At 46.0% G+C, this 15709-nt stretch overlaps 2 protein-coding genes and 1 long non-coding RNA gene across 3 annotated transcripts; 2 read left to right on the top strand and 1 right to left on the bottom strand.

Annotated features, from left to right (window-relative positions):
• Nucleotides 1-314: 314 nt before the first annotated feature.
• LOC109772331 (squamosa promoter-binding-like protein 4) lies at nucleotides 315-4512 on the top strand. The gene is made up of 4 exons (XM_020331009.4): nucleotides 315-752; nucleotides 1442-1581; nucleotides 1877-2095; nucleotides 3967-4512. Exons 1-4 carry the CDS (start codon nucleotides 439-441, stop codon nucleotides 4269-4271), a joined length of 978 nt encoding a protein of 325 aa, XP_020186598.1. The 5' UTR covers nucleotides 315-438; the 3' UTR covers nucleotides 4272-4512.
• Nucleotides 4513-5112: 600 nt separating this feature from the next.
• Nucleotides 5113-8113, bottom strand: LOC109772332 (serine/threonine-protein kinase STY13). Its single transcript, XM_020331010.3, has 3 exons — nucleotides 7855-8113; nucleotides 6427-7434; nucleotides 5113-5718 (listed from the first exon to the last, which is right to left on the bottom strand). The coding sequence occupies exons 2-3, from the start codon at nucleotides 7341-7343 to the stop codon at nucleotides 5379-5381; spliced, it is 1257 nt and encodes a 418-aa protein (XP_020186599.1). The 5' UTR covers nucleotides 7344-7434; nucleotides 7855-8113; the 3' UTR covers nucleotides 5113-5378.
• A 4747-nt stretch (nucleotides 8114-12860) lies between these two features.
• Nucleotides 12861-15194, top strand: LOC141025574 (uncharacterized). Its single transcript, XR_012187421.1, has 2 exons — nucleotides 12861-14028; nucleotides 14123-15194. It is a non-coding gene; the product is annotated as an uncharacterized lncRNA (long non-coding RNA).
• Nucleotides 15195-15709: the final 515 nt, after the last annotated feature.

Below are 15709 nucleotides of genomic sequence, written 5' to 3'. Positions count from 1 at the left end.
TTATCCAAATGATTTGAAAAATATTTAATTTGACAAAAAATGAAGCAACTTGGAGATCATATTCGGGTTTTGTTTACTTTATCCAGATAATTTTTTTCCTTTTGGCCAAAATCAGTTTGATGTAAATTAGATTTTTTTTCCTTCTTAAAGTTAATGTTAATTAGACAGAGCATCCAAAATAAGTTGTGAAAATGCACAAGCTGTTTCCAGCTATCCACAATCCACTTAGGGCAAGCCAAGCATAGAAAAATGGTGGGAAAGAACAGGAAAGGGAAAAATGAGAGAGAGAGGGGACCGAACACTAAAAAAGACTTGCCTTTTCTATTCCAAGTCTCTCTTCCCCCATCTCTGCTTCTCTTCTTCTCCTGCACAGTCCACACTGTTCATCTCCTCTTCGATCCCCAAATCCCAAGCTGACCAACCAAGCCCCCGCCCCGCATGGAGTGGACGGCCCCGAAGTCCACCCCGCTCTCCCCGCCCCACCTCCTCTGGGACTGGGGCGACGCCGCCGCGCCGGGCTCCTCCGGCGAGGCGGCGGGGAGGCGCGGGAAGGAGAAGCGGGCCAGGGGGAAGGGGGCCGGCGGAGGAGGCGGAGGAGGAGGGGGCGTGAGGTGCCAGGTGGAGGGCTGCGGGGTCGAGCTCCGCGACGCGAAGGAGTACCACCGGAAGCACCGGGTCTGCGAGGCCCACACCAAGTTCCCCCGCGTCGTCGTCGCCGGCCAGGAGCGCCGCTTCTGCCAGCAGTGCAGCCGGTGGGTGTTTCTTGGCGCTCCGAGCTTGTTCGCCGGAGTTTGTTCTTGCACCCTGGTTGCTCGCCGGGGCCGTGCTTTTCTTTGACTTCTGCGATTGCCCTCTCTGTTTCTCCCTCCCTCTCACTGCAAAGCTGCAAGCTCGACTTTTTTGTGATTGCTCTTGCTCTACTCCGCGCGTGTCTTTCGTTCTTGGAATTCCGGGAAGCAGGAGATTCAACGACCCCCCGTCTATCTGCGAACTCCGCACTTCCTTAGACCATGGTGCAAACGCGCCGCGCTATAATTTCGTTCGTCGTCAGTTGATTATAATCCGGGAACCTTGTGGTTTTGTGTGTGTCCGGAAACTGCGGTTATCCTGTGCGGGTACGGCTTGTTTCCCGATTTGGGAGGCGAAGATGCCTTTTCCCCACAATTATAGTACTGTCGACCTGTGGAGAATCGTGCTGCATGGCATGGCTGAACGGCTGTGCAAGACCTGTTTCCAGTTTTGGCAGGGCACTTGTCCCGCGCGCGTGTGCACTTTTGGGCTGAAAATTCTGTTGTGCTGTGGCTACTGTGATTCAGTTACTGTGTCAAGATTTCTCTTCTGTGTATGCATACTCTTAGATCTTAGTTGGTACATATATAAGTAGTCTATATATGTAGTACTGTCTGTGGTTTTGCTGATTGCCTGGTTTTTGGTCATCAAGGTTCCATGCGCTGTCGGAGTTCGACCAGAAGAAGAGGAGCTGCCGGAGGCGACTGTCCGACCACAATGCTCGGCGCAGGAAGCCACAGCCGGACGCATTCTCCTTTGCACCGGCAAGGCTCCCGTCGTCATTGATGTTTGGTAATATGTCCATACTTTAAGTGGGTAATTATGCGGGATTTGTATTTTTCCTTGCACTCCACACCACATCATACTGAAACTACTGTTATTTATGCTTAATTGGCTGATTGTGAGTTGAATTTCTTCAATAAATTGTGTTTGAGCTAGGTATGAGTTTCGGCTTTCGATAATGCCATGATTAGTCAGAAATTATCTTCAATAGTTGATATATGAGATGATAGCTAGTCGTTTGAATTTTTTTTTACTTTCTTATACCTTTTACCGATAATAAATGCTTTTGCCATTGATGTTACAGATGATAGACGGCAAATAAGTTTTGTCTGGAATAAAGATCCAAGCCATGCAAGGCCTTTCCCATGTTCTCCATGGGACAGCCCATCTGACTTCAAGCTCCCGCAAGTGAAGGAAATAAGAGAAGTATCAATCAATGGACAAGTTCATTTTGATAAATCTCATCTACCTAATGCTGTTCCAGCACTGAGTCATGACATAGCTGAGCTGCTACCAATGAAAGGTATGATTTGTCAGTCATTTTGTATCTATCGCAGTTCACATCGATGAAAAAGCTGCATGCTATCTTCTTTCCTAGGTGGTCTGGCACATTTATTACGGGCAAAAAATGTTACGTCTTTGTAATGTAGGCCTCTTTGATTCGTGGGATTCCAAAAACATCAGAACAGGGAAAAGTTGGATTGTAATACCATGCCATCTTGAATCCCACAGGATTGAAAGATATTTGGTTGTACATAGAAAATAATAATATAGGAATCATCCCAACTGGATTGAGTCAATTGATTATTTTAGAATGGAGTACAGAAGACCTGTAGGAAAAATTCCTACGGGTTACAATCCTACAAATTGAACAACCAGCATAGGAAAAAATCTTGAAGATGACAAACGTATAAAATTTCCTATGAAAATCCTTGAATCGGAGAGAGCAAACTCTGGTTCTCTGTTCGGAAAAGTCGGCACTATAAAAATGTGGTTCCACTCCACCCACTCAGACCGAGGGGGATGCTTTCTTGGCCTTCACTCAATCTCTAACATATGTGAATCTTACACTACAAAGCTTACTTTGAACTAGCTAGGTGCTGTTTAGGTTTTCGCCCGGTTTTCCTTGATAAGCCGATCAGCCCGCTTTTTCACTTAATTCTTTTTTGGCACTCGCTTTTATGCGGTGCATTCCTCCTTCTGGTGTGTTCTTGTAAGGCCCCTTTCTAATCAATGGATTTGGCAGCTCTCCTGCCAACATTCAATCTTTTTTTTACTTTGAACTCCTGCTGTTCACGAGCATTTATAGTTCCCAACAAGTGGAAATGTTTCCCCATTAAAAAAATGTCATCATTGATATATATATACTCCTCTGTTCACAAATGTAAAACGTTTTGGCTGTTTAAACTGCCAAAATGTCTTGCATTTGTGAACAGAGGGAGTAGTTGTTAGTCTTTGCTCTTTGGTTCCAAAGCCATGATGGCTTTACATTTAAGAATCAGGAAAAGAATCATTGTAGATTAAATGAACTGGACTGTTAGAGAAAAAGGAGGTTTTATGCTAGATTGTGTGGCAAAATTTATGTTTTGTGTAGTTTTTCAGCCTGAGGTGATTTGACTTAAGTTGTTTTTCAGTATTGACATATATTACTAGTTTTCCTGCACCTACATATAAACGTTAGTATGCAACACTTGGATATATGTAGTTATATCAAAATGTCCTACTTACAACATGATTAATTAGTTAATCACTACTATGAATTTCCATCGGAACAACTTGCACCTACATTGCACTGGATTAATTGGGCTTCAGGTATAGCTGAAATAGCAATTATAATGATACCAAATTTTGATAACAACGAACATCACACATTTAAAACTACAATCAGTAGTGATCTTGTGGTTAGACAGCTCTGTATTGCATACAGAATGATATCAAATAGCTGATCTTGTATATTCAAATGTTTGTCACGACCCATGTGAAAAAATGGTGTCATGGCAATACTTTTGATAATATGCATAAGTAAGCTTAGGAACTCCCAAATTTACTTTGGTATGTCCATTCACTAAAGTCCTTAATAGTGAATAATAATAGACTGTTGAGTTTCATGCCTCAAAACAGTGAAAACCAAAAGCTTAAGCTGACGAGGAAAGGTGGGCAATATACTCATAATTCAACATGGAGGACTAGTTATATATAACCAAATATACTGCAGTTTGCTTGTCAGCAATACTGCTCAATTGTTTTCGATTGAAATATATCTCGAATGCATATGAGCCACATGATGTTCGTTCACCTTTGCAGATATATCTGATCCCAACATTTGGATGTTCTTGAGTGTCCATACTTTGGTGAGGGAATCCTTTTGATTGACCGATTGATGAATTCCTGTAGGTCCGGACGCATCTGTAACCGCTTCGAAATTAGGTGGAGCACCGGATCTTCAGCATGCTCTCTCTCTTCTGTCAGCTAGTTCTTGTGGATTACCTGATCCTGTACAGCAAGCATCTTGTCTCGTCCAATTCACTGGTGCCAGCCAAAACAGCCGGGGCCCTTCACCACATGGAGGGAGCCCTCCGTCGGCGTCCTGTGCCGAAGGACAGCCCATGGTGCCATCGCCTCAGTTCGTCCGTTTCACCATGGATGGCGCCAGCAGTGGTTATGAATCTACTTTCTTCGGCGTAAACCGGATGAATTGATGCGTGAAGACGCACGAGCATCTGTACCATTTTGGATCTACAGCCAGGAAGAGCTTATGCAAGAACTGCTCCTGTCAACTACTACCAGAGTGGAAAATCTCACTGTTCATGTTACCTATATACTCATTGATTACCTTGTTATTTTTCCATTGTACAACCCTGCTGCCAATTGTTGGCTCGTTTTGAAACCATTGTTGATGAATCTGGACATGATTTGTTTCATAAAGTGACGACTTGTATATTTTCTTCTCCCTGACAAGCCATTTGCATCAGTAATCTCCATTACTGATTCGCGGTGATCTTTTTTACCATTTGCTACACCGGAAGAGGGGTATCATAGACGATATGATTTCATATTTGTTATGCAGATAACACTAATTTGTTTCATTGCGCAGGCAGAAGAGAACAGTCTACTTTGACTTGCCCACATATTAAATTATACGAGTAATTTTGTTCTGTAGAACGTGCACACACATACATCAAAGAGCAGACTATAATCATATAATTCCAGGTAAAGAAAGCGATCCTGTCTCCTCAAAGCAAACAATCCAAACAGCTCGCGTTAGGACACACAAGATGTAGAACAGGGTCACCATCACGGTTGTCTTCAATATAAATCAGCCTGAATCAGGCCAGTATGTGGCTGATAGTGAGGCAGAACAGCCACTAAAATATACAGCTCAACAAGTTGTGATTTTCAAAATGAAACCACCAGCTGGATTGCTCATATGTTGAAGTGTCACCATGATTAGCATAAACTTTGGATCAAGTGACAGTGATTGATCCAATTGACAGGTTACCAACCAAGCAAGAATTGGTGTAAAAAGAGCACGCAAATGCGAAGCACAAACTTGCACGAGTACAAGAGCAAGCGGATATTATTAACACGGAAAAGCTCCATTAGGTCTTTGTTAGCATACAAGGCAACATCTATACGAAATTACTTTTACTTGAGGTGTGCAACTTACACAAGACAGAATGCGCACTGGTAAAGGCACACAGACCCCACGCACTGACAACGATGAACACATTGGCATTGCCTCTTTTCTTCATCCTTACCTGTTTTCTTCCCTAATGCCCGCTGCGATAGTCTAACCTGCTTTAGTTTCAGTCGGTGGTCATGGGTTCAGCAACGCAGCAGCGGAAGCGCGCTTTACGGACATGGCTCACGACCTCCATCTCGGCGTTCTCAAGCATGCAGACGATCTCGGTGAATGGTGGGCGAACTTCAGGGTTTGCATCCCAACAGCGCGTCATGATGTGGGTTAGGGAAGGCAGGCAGTCATGTGGGATCGCTGGACGAGCACCCTTATTTACAACAGCAAAAGCCGCCTGAACAGCTGTCATGTTTGTGAAAGGAAGCATGCCAGTTATAAGCTCCCACAAGACAATCCCAAAGCTGTAGACATCAACCTTATGATCATAAGGCCTGTGCTGGATCATTTCCCTGCACACAAAAAAGACCAACCACTACATCAATTATATACACTGCATAATGCTGGAATTTTGGCGAGAGGAACAAATAGAAGCGTTACTATGAGACAATCGAAGTGAAACAATTCTCTACCATTTCTCCATGTATGCAAAGAGAATTTAATATATAAAACAGAAAAGGGAACATTATATGTTAGTTATGTTACTGGTATAATAGCCCGCCACTGTACCCTACTACCCTACTGTTGAGAAAATAGTTGCCAACTCTGCAATATTTCAATTTGGATTCCGATGGACCATGCTTTGTATGGACAAAATGTTGGAACTGTGGTATAATAGACTTGCTTCGTTAATAGTTATAAGGCTAGTCCAACCTTCAATCGTTTCAGGGGTGCAGCAGAAGGCTGTTAATCAGATGCAGATGATACTTCTGTCTAACACAAGGCAACAACATGTACAGTTTGAGTTATATGAGAACCCGTTGCATACAATCAGAGCATCCAGGTACATTGTGGGGGAAAATATCTATGGACAGTTTGTAAATATCACACTACAGTAATAGATTATTGACAAGCAGTTGAATGTTCTACGGTGAAGGTTGGCAACTGTATGAGCGGATACAGGATTTGGCATGTGCAAATAGATTAAATGACAAACACCATAGATTTCAAATGTTGAAGATAACTATATACATACGAAACCAAACATCAATTGAACTTACGGTGCCATCCAGCGGTAGGTTCCTGTCTCTGGTGTCATCCCCTCTGTTTTCACTTCAATTCGAGCAACTCCAAAGTCAGCAATCTTAATGGATCTGTCTGCTGCAATTAGAAGATTATCCGACTTCAGGTCCCTATGGATAAATCCCAGAGCATGCACATACGCCATTCCCCTCGCTACATCCAATGCTTGTTTGACAGCCAGCCTCAAAGGTACCGACTTGTTCTGCCTTTTTGCCAGGAACTGCCTGACTGAGCCACCTTTTGCATACTCAGTAATAATGCACCACACAATTGACTTCCTGCAAGCCCCTATAAATCTTACTATATTTGGGTGCCTTAGGGTAGATAACATCATAACTTCTTGCACAAACTGCTGTTCCAACGATTGTGCTCTCTCGATATCATTGTCAGGCTTCTCCAGCAGCTTAATGGCAACATCTTCTCCAATATATGTTCCCCGGTACAGCTTCCCAAAGGCTCCCTGTGCAAAGGGAACCCCCATATCCAACCTCCCCAGATCAATGGCCCACTGCTGGTACTTGCTAAGTATCTCTGTTGGATGATTTGGGTCCATCAGAACCCTGGCCAATGCATCTTCATTTAGGGTGTGCGCAGCCACACGGTTGGGACGAAAGACACTGTTGCCAACCGAGTAGCTTGCGGTTGGAGCATCACGGAGGCCCGGGTGCTTAAGTATGACGGTGCGGGACTCGTTCGAGCCCACGCTGCTGTTGTCCACTGACATGGTAACGGAGCCACCAGCGAGGTTGTAGTTGTCAGTGCTGTCGACAGACATGTGGGAGCCCTCCCCAATTTTCTGATAGTAGGGCATGCTGAAGAAGCCATTGAACTCGTTCTCTTGCATCCCCTTGCCGCCACCGCCAACCATGCCATGAAACCTTGCCCCTTCAGCCATGTCAGAAGATCCAAATGCTACAACTCGAGCTGCTGCAGATTAACTGTGCATCCTCAACTAAGAAATGCCCTCTTCCGTACACCCACTAGACCTGCAATTATAGCAAGCTGAACATTAGAAATGAGTTATCAAGCATACATAACATGTAATTCTAGTTTGAAAATACCAAAATCGCTTATCTTACAACCAAGAACATTCTCAGTAAATGAAAGATATATATTTTTTTGCTCATTTTCTGTAAATACCAAAATTACATCTATACTACACGTCTACACACGAACTTTAAGCCCTTCAACCTAGAAAACAAGAAAATTTTCTCCAGACCCTTCCCAGCTCGATCGCCCATCCCTCCAAAATCCGTCAACCAGGCGCAACAACCCAGCAGACGGTGACGCGCAGACGACCCATCCGCCTCCAAATCGCGCGAAAAAACAGCAATCGATCACCCGAAAAACCAACAACCGCGCGATTGGGGGCCGAATTGGGCGTGAGGCGAGGCGGAACTTCTTACCCCGGCAGGAAGCAGGCCGATCGGGCAGGCGGCGAGGGGCGGGATCGCGGGGGTGGAGGGGAGGAGAAGGATTCCGAATTGGCGTGTGGGGCTTGCTGCTCGGCGCTGGCTTTGCTTTTCTCCGGAGACCGGAGCAGAGACGACGACTCCAGAGTGGGAAAGTGGGGGGAGGGGTGGAGAGAGAGGGGGCGGAGGGAGGAAGTCGTTAGTGTGGCTGCCGTTTATGGTTTACACCCCGAGCTTCCGGGTTTCTTGGTTCAGTCCTTCCCTCACCCCCTTTGCTGCAAAAATAGAAATAAAAATAGAACGTAGGCCGTTGGATCTAGGATGGATGGCCTGGATTTGTCATGTGGGAGCCATCGAAAGGGCCTGCTTTCAATATAGGTGTTAGCCAGGCGGCTTTCGACAAAACGATCAAAGCCGTTTGGCTGCTCTCCCGCCCAAATTTGGTGCGTCCGTCCGAGATCCGATGGTCCATGTTGAATTTTTTGTTTTTGCACCGTAAGAGATGTTTGTATTGTAGTGCCCTCCTTTGTTCTTCATCTCAATGGCGCGAAAAGTTAAATTTGCACCAATATACGGCATGACGAAAGCTAGAGCAAGAATGGTGATATATTGGTGGCAGGTTCCTCTTCTTTCATCTTCTGGAATACACAAGAGCTTCACACATCGTTTTGTAATTGCATTGATGGTTTGTTCACCCTTTCTTGGAATGCGTGGGCTGTGGTGTTTGAAGTTGCATTGATGGTATGTTCATACTTTCCTCTTGGAGCACGCAGGATCTTTTGTGTTCTACCATTAAGAAATGTAGAATCGGTTACAAGAAAGAGTGATTGGGGGTGACCATCCGCACTTTGTGCCACATTGCCATCGAAGACTGACTCGGACTACTCACACTTGGCTGTTAGACTCCCTACCCTACATGTTTATTGCCACACCATAAGCCATAGTGTCCACTCAACACAGATGTGCTTGACAACTGTGAAAGTCAATGAAGTGACGTTGTTGAAGGTGTGTTGACTCCATTCCGGGCAAATGAAGCTCATGGTGAGGATGGTGAGAGAATTTAGCTATTTATGCTTAACACCACCAGTGGAGGCGCTAACGACTATCCATCAGTTGACCAAGTTCATCGAAGGAGTGGGATATGTATCCCAATCCATGCGGTTGAAGAACCTAAGAATAGACTATCGGTGAGAAAGAACACTCGACCATGCGTTGGTTGGTATATTTCGGCTTATGAAGGCAAATCTAGCAGTTCGATTGGTGCAGCATACACCCCATGCTTGGAGACCATTTAAATTCCAACCCCGATTTTTGAGGAACAACCAATCAAATAAATTCAATCTCGGAGGTGCCCGAGAACACTATAGTTCTCTGCACCTAACATCCACGTCGATCTCAGAAAGAAGGCATAGTATATCGACTCCGTTATGTATTGGCCAGGCCCATCTGAATCCATCGGAGGAGCTAGGGATGGACTACCGTTGAGCTCCCACAACCATCCATGGCATGGATGACTTGTGAGTAGGAATTTGCTGAACAACACATTTTACTTGTAGTTGCATTGTGTGCTTTGTTTCATCATTATTTTTCTCGGAATATGTAAGAGCTCGGTGTGCCATTTTATACTTACATTGAGATGCGTTCATAGTTTTTCCCATAGAATAAGCAATATCTTTGTTGGCATTGGTAGATGTAGATATGATCCATTCACCCCTTCCCCGGATACACAAGAGCTTTGTGCAACGTTCATTACAAAATGCATAATTAGTTACAAAAAAGAGTGATTAGGGGGTGACTACCCTAGTCTATGCCACATTACCACCGGAGAACCACTCAGACTACTCACGCTCGTCTACTAGAGACCCTACCCTATGTTTTTTGCCGCACCACAAGCCATAGTCTCCATTTATTACAAAGATGACTCGTAACCATGAAGGTCAAGGAATAGATGTTCTTGAATGTGCATTGATTCCATTCCTGCCAAATGCAATTCGTTGTGAAAATGGTGAGGGGATTTAGCTCTTTGCAATTCACGCCACCAGTCAAGGTGATGATGTCTGTGCACCAGTCTCAGCATATGTCCCCCAATCCAAGTGGTTGAAGACCTGAAACCATATTTTCCTTGAGCACTAGACAATGAGGTGGTGAATGCATTTGGGCTCCTGAAGGCAAGCGAGTAGGCCCGTGGTGCGGCATTCCCCATGATTGAAGATGATATGAAGTCCAACACGGAAATGTGAGGACTAGCCAGCCGAAGAACATCAGTCTGGGAAGTGCCCAAGAAGACCATAGTTGCTTCGCACCTGACAACTGCATCGATCTCACAAAGAACGAAAGATAATTGAGTGACGGAATCAGACCATGTTCGGAATGGTACACAACATGCTCAAGGCCAACCTGGTGCCGAGCACATATTGGGGGGGGAGGTCACGCTCATGACCGTCTTCATCCTCAACCATTCCTTCACAAGGAGTGTCGAATGCTATATGCCTTACGAGTCGTGGTACGTGAAGAAGCTAGACGTGCGCATCCTCCGATTCTTCGGGTGCATTGGGCATGTCAAGACGACACACCCACACCTGAATAAGCTCAATGACCGGAGCACCCCGATGGTGTTCTTTGGCTATGAGACATGATCCAAGGCGTACAAGATGTATGACCTCGTCCCGAAGCACGTGCACATCTCCCGCGACGTTGTCTTTGATGAGGAGGCACTTTGGAGATGGGAGGCGCCGGGAGAGGCGCCAGTGAGCAGCTCCTTCACTGTGGAGTACATGGTGTGCACAAGTGTTAGTGTTCGGGAAGCAACCCCGAGCACAATAGTGACCCCGGGTAAAGCAATTTCGAGCACTGCGACCCCAAGCCCAGTGGTTCGAAGCATAGTGGGCACAGCAGCCCTATGCTTAGCGACCCCAGACACACCAAGTGAGGTCGAGCCAGTTCACTTCACAACTCCACCGATTGCGAGGTCGGACCTAATCGACGCTGACGACATCACTAGTGCCTCACACCAGTACCGAAGCATCGATGACCTTCTCATCGAGCTGCCATAGTTGGCGGAGAGCCTTGATGACAACGAGGTGTTGCATTTGATGGACACCAAGGAGCCAACCACATTCGTTGAGGGAGAGCACGAGGACTATTGGCATCGCGTGATGTTGGATGAGCTATCGTCAATCGCCGACAACGCCACTTGGACACTTACCACGCTGCTTCCAGGGCATGGAGCTATTGGGCTCAAGTTGGTATTCAAGGTGAAGAAGAACGAGGACGGCACCATCATCAAACACAAGGCCCGACTTGTAGAAAAAGGGTATGTACAACATGCGAGGGTGGACTTTGAGGAAGTCTTTGCACCTGTGGCAATGCTCGAGTCCATGTGACTGATCCTTGCCTTGGAGGCACATTGGGGCTGGCAGGTCCATCACAAGTATGTCAAGTTGGTGTTCCTCAACAGCAACCTCAAGGAGAATGTCTACATGTCCAAACCGTTTGGCTTCATAGCCGATGGACACAAGCATGGATTATACATGACACACAAGGCACTATATGGACTTCGGCAAGCACCAAGGGCATGGAATGCCAAGAAGGACACAAGCTTGACATCATAGCGCCTCCGAGCATGGTGTGTACGCACATGGAATTGGGGACATGATGCTCATCATTGGCATCTATGTCGACGACCTCTTCATCACCGGAGCCGAGCCACACGAGGTGCGCAACTTCAAGGAAGAGATGAAAAATGCTCTTTAACAAGAGCGATCTCGGGCTGCTCTGGTACTACCTCGGGCTGGGGGTGAACCAGGAGCATGGCCGCACCACGATCACTCAAGCAGCCTAATCAGGCAAGCTACTCAAGCAAGCGAGCATAGCGGACTGCCACGTCGTGAACTCCCCAATGGAGGCACAGTGCAAGCTCAGCAAGGAGAAGCCGGTGGACACTATCTTCTGTTGGAGAGTCATGGGCAACCTAATGTATCTCGTGCACACTCGGCCGAACATCTCGTTCATTGTCGGGTTCCTGAGCAGGCTCCAGCCAATGATGATCTTGCGGCTGTTAAACACCTGTCCGCTACATCGCCGACACACTCACGCACAAATGTGTGTATCACCGCGGCAATGGTGAGACCTTGGTCAGCTACAACGACTCTGACCACACCGTCGACGTGGACTCCAGGAAAAGCACCTCGAGCGTGTTTTCCCCCTTGGGAGCAGTCCAATCACCTGGCAGTCACTGAAGCAGAATATTGTCACCAGCTCTTCGTGCAAGGCGGAGTACATCACAGCGGGAACAATAGCGTGACAGGGGATCTGGATGGCTCGACTTCTTCGCGAGATGCCGAATAAAGACATCACCCATGTGATCCCATAGTCGACAATAAGTTCGCGATCTAACTCTGCAACAATTTGATACTTCACAACCTCAACAAGCACATTGATCTCCGCTACCACTTCATACGTGATTGCATCGAGAAGGGAACGGTGGTCGTGGAGTTCATCGGGACCTACGAGCAGAACACAGACATCTTGACCAAGCCCCTTGGCAGTGTTCACTTCCAGGAGGTGCATGACAGGGTGGGGATCAACAATGTTAAACCTCTTCGACATGGTTGAGGGGAGATTGTTGGGATTAAACTCTGTCTAGATAAATTTCACAGCTAGTGTGAACAAGCAGTAGCACAAGTCAAAAAGGGATACAAGGGATAGCCTGCAACCGACTAGGATAAGATAATTGTTCATGGTAGGATAGTATAGGATAAGATAACCTGCTCATGGCAGGATAGGATAGGATAAGATAACCTGCTCATGGCAGGATAGGATAGGATAAGATAACCTGCTCATGGCAGGATAGGATAGGATAAGATAACCTGCTCATGGCAGGATAGGATATGATAAGATAACATGCATTTAATGAGCATGTCAGGTCAATTAGTACATAAGTAAGCAATGAGGTCATCCTCATGTATTTGGTTTGTTTTGTCCTATAAAAGGGACTTGTAGCCTAAGTAGTAAACAACAAATGCAAAGCAAAAGTATTCAACTTCATAAGGTCTAATACTACTTTGTACGTGTGCACGTGTGCGTGCGTGAGTGGTGTGTGTGTGTGTGTGTGTGTGTGCGCGCGCGCACGCGCGCGTGTCGATACACTCTTCTCACATAGCCCTTAGCATCCACCGCTCAACCCGTGGCACTCATAATAGTTTGGGGCTAAAAGTGAAATCATGATCTTAATCATATTTTGATGTTGATGACAACATACATATAGGGGACCAATCATGTTTGTCAAGTATATCTCAGGTTTAGTCCCCAAGGAATGATGTGTGGATCATGACTACCAAGTGTATATTTCTCAAGAACAAAGATACAAGACAAAGAGCTTAGGCTTTTCCATTGGCTCTTGGGTATAGGGATCTTGCACTATTAAGAGGGGATCATCGGTACTCGTGATTGACTTGCTCCAAAACCCACAGATATCTCATTCTTCACACATAATACTACCCCAAACTCTCCATCATACTGTCTCCTAGGGTTCGTTCTGCTTTGTCTTTGGTCCAAACGGATGACTTGTAGTTACCGGACGTCTAGACGTCCGGTACCCCCCGGAAATCTGGTGTCTCATCACAGAACAAATTGATGGATTTCCGGTCTAGGCCGGACATCCGGTCTATCCCTGCAAAGTCAAAATGTCGGACGCTCGGTCCCAACCAGACGTTCCGTCCCTCCTTCCAACAGGCGACTGTCTCCGTACGGAAATCTGATTGTCTCCCAACATAACCTTATTGTCGGATTTTCGGTAACCATCAGACGTCCGGTGCCTCTCGAGATACCGGACAACCGGAAAGTACCAGACGTCTGGCAATACCCCATCTGTGGAAGCTTTACACTTCACCCTTGTGTGTGCACGTTCTGGCAGTCGGACAGCCGGTAGCTCTGTCAGAAGTCCGATGCTTTTTTTGCCTCTGGACGTCTGGTAAGATCTTAGGTTAAGTAACCCCAACGACCATTTTAGTACTTCGACTATAAATAGCTTTCTTCCACTTGGGGAGAAGGTTGACAATTCACTTTGAGATAACGCAAGAACACACTCTACACTTTCTCACATCCTCATACACCAAATCTTTGATCCCGGAGGAATTTGTGAGAGATCTTCATAGCTTTTCCAATCAAGTGATAGATCCACTTCTTCCCCTCCTCTTGACCAAAGGAATTTGTGATTTGAGCAAGTCTTGAGCGTTTCCCCTTGATCTTATTACTCTTGTAGGTTGGAGACTCCTAGGCAGTAGGAGTTCTTCGGTGAGGAATCAAGCATTGTGATTACCCCCAGAAAGTTTGTGAAGGTTCGAAGACCACCTCAAGGTCTACCACTAGTGGTTGAGAAACGCGTTCATGGTGTTGTCTCAAAGGGAGAATGGGGGTGAGCCTTCGTGGCATTCGTGTGCCTTCATGGTAACATCCACCTCTCTAACAGTGACTAGCTTCCCTTCAAGTAAGTGAACATCAACATACATCCTCGTCTCTCAGAGTTGTGGTTATCCCTAACCATAGCTTGCTACTTGTGGTTACTTGTGTCTTTACCTTTACTTTCATCTTATTGTGCATGCTTACCTTACTCTTGTTGTAGTTGCTTAGCACTAGAATCATCTTTGTAGTTGTTAGGTTCACTTTTATATTCTACAATATTGCCTAAAATTGCTAAGTAATAATTAAAATTTGTAATTGTGACCGGGCATGGTGTGACCCGTTGAGGGAGTCCTGGATTAGGGGGTCCTCGGATAGTCTTTACCTTTACTTTCATCTTATTGTGCATGCTTACCTTACTCTTGTTGTAGTTGCTTAGCACTAGAATCATCTTTGTAGTTGTTAGGTTCACTTTTATATTCTACAATATTGCCTAAAATTGCTAAGTAATAATTAAAATTTGTAATTGTGACCCGGCATGGTGTGACCCGTTGAGGGAGTCCTGGATTAGGGGGTCCTCGGACAGCTGGACTATATACTTTAGCCGGACTGTTGGACTATGGAGATACAAGACTCAAGACTTCGTCCCGTGTCCGGATGGGACTCTCCTTTGCGTGGAAGGCAAGCTTGGCAATACGGATATGTAGATATCCTCCCTTGTAACCGACTCTGTGTAACCCTAGCCCTCTCTGGTGTCTATATAAACCGGAGGGTTTAGTCCGTAGGACAACAACAATCATAATCATAGGCTAGCTTCTAGGGTTTAGCCTCTTCGATCTCGTGGTAGATCAACTCTTGTAATACTCATATCATCAAGAGCAATCAAGCAGGAAGTAGGGTATTACCTCCATCGAGAGGGCCCAAACCTGGGTAAACATTGTGTCCCCCGCCTCCTGTTACCATCCGCCTTAGACGCACAGTTCGGGACCCCCTACCCGAGATCCGCCGGTTTTCACACCGACACCCGTCCGTAAGCCTGGCTGTTCTAACCTGGCATTAGGAGTCACACACAATCCAGGCCTCAAGGGAGTTTACCAAATGAAAAAGGGCCAGGGTCCTAGGAAGGAGACCCGACCCATGGCCGCCGCCTTGCGAACGGTCTTGCAGGGCCGGCTCTCAGAAAGACCCGAAGATGACTTTGGAGATAAGCAAAGTTAGTAAGAGTTAGAGCAGGGCATAGGTATGAGCACGAACCGGAATCATGTGTAACCCAGGAGCCCAACCTATTATATAAAGGGGGGTTCCTAGGACGTCAAAGGACATGTTGAGAACTCTCGAAAGCTAGGTGGCGAAAGAAGATCCTTGTAATCGAGATAATCATCAATATCAATCAAGTAGGAGTAGGTCTTTACCTCCACTGCGAGGGGCCGAACCTGGGTAAACTTGTGTC

Source organism: Aegilops tauschii, chromosome 6, assembly GCF_002575655.3.
Source record: "Aegilops tauschii subsp. strangulata cultivar AL8/78 chromosome 6, Aet v6.0, whole genome shotgun sequence".
In the NCBI taxonomy this organism is placed as follows: Eukaryota; Viridiplantae; Streptophyta; class Magnoliopsida; order Poales; family Poaceae; genus Aegilops; species Aegilops tauschii.
This window is presented reverse-complemented; position numbering and strand designations above follow the sequence as displayed.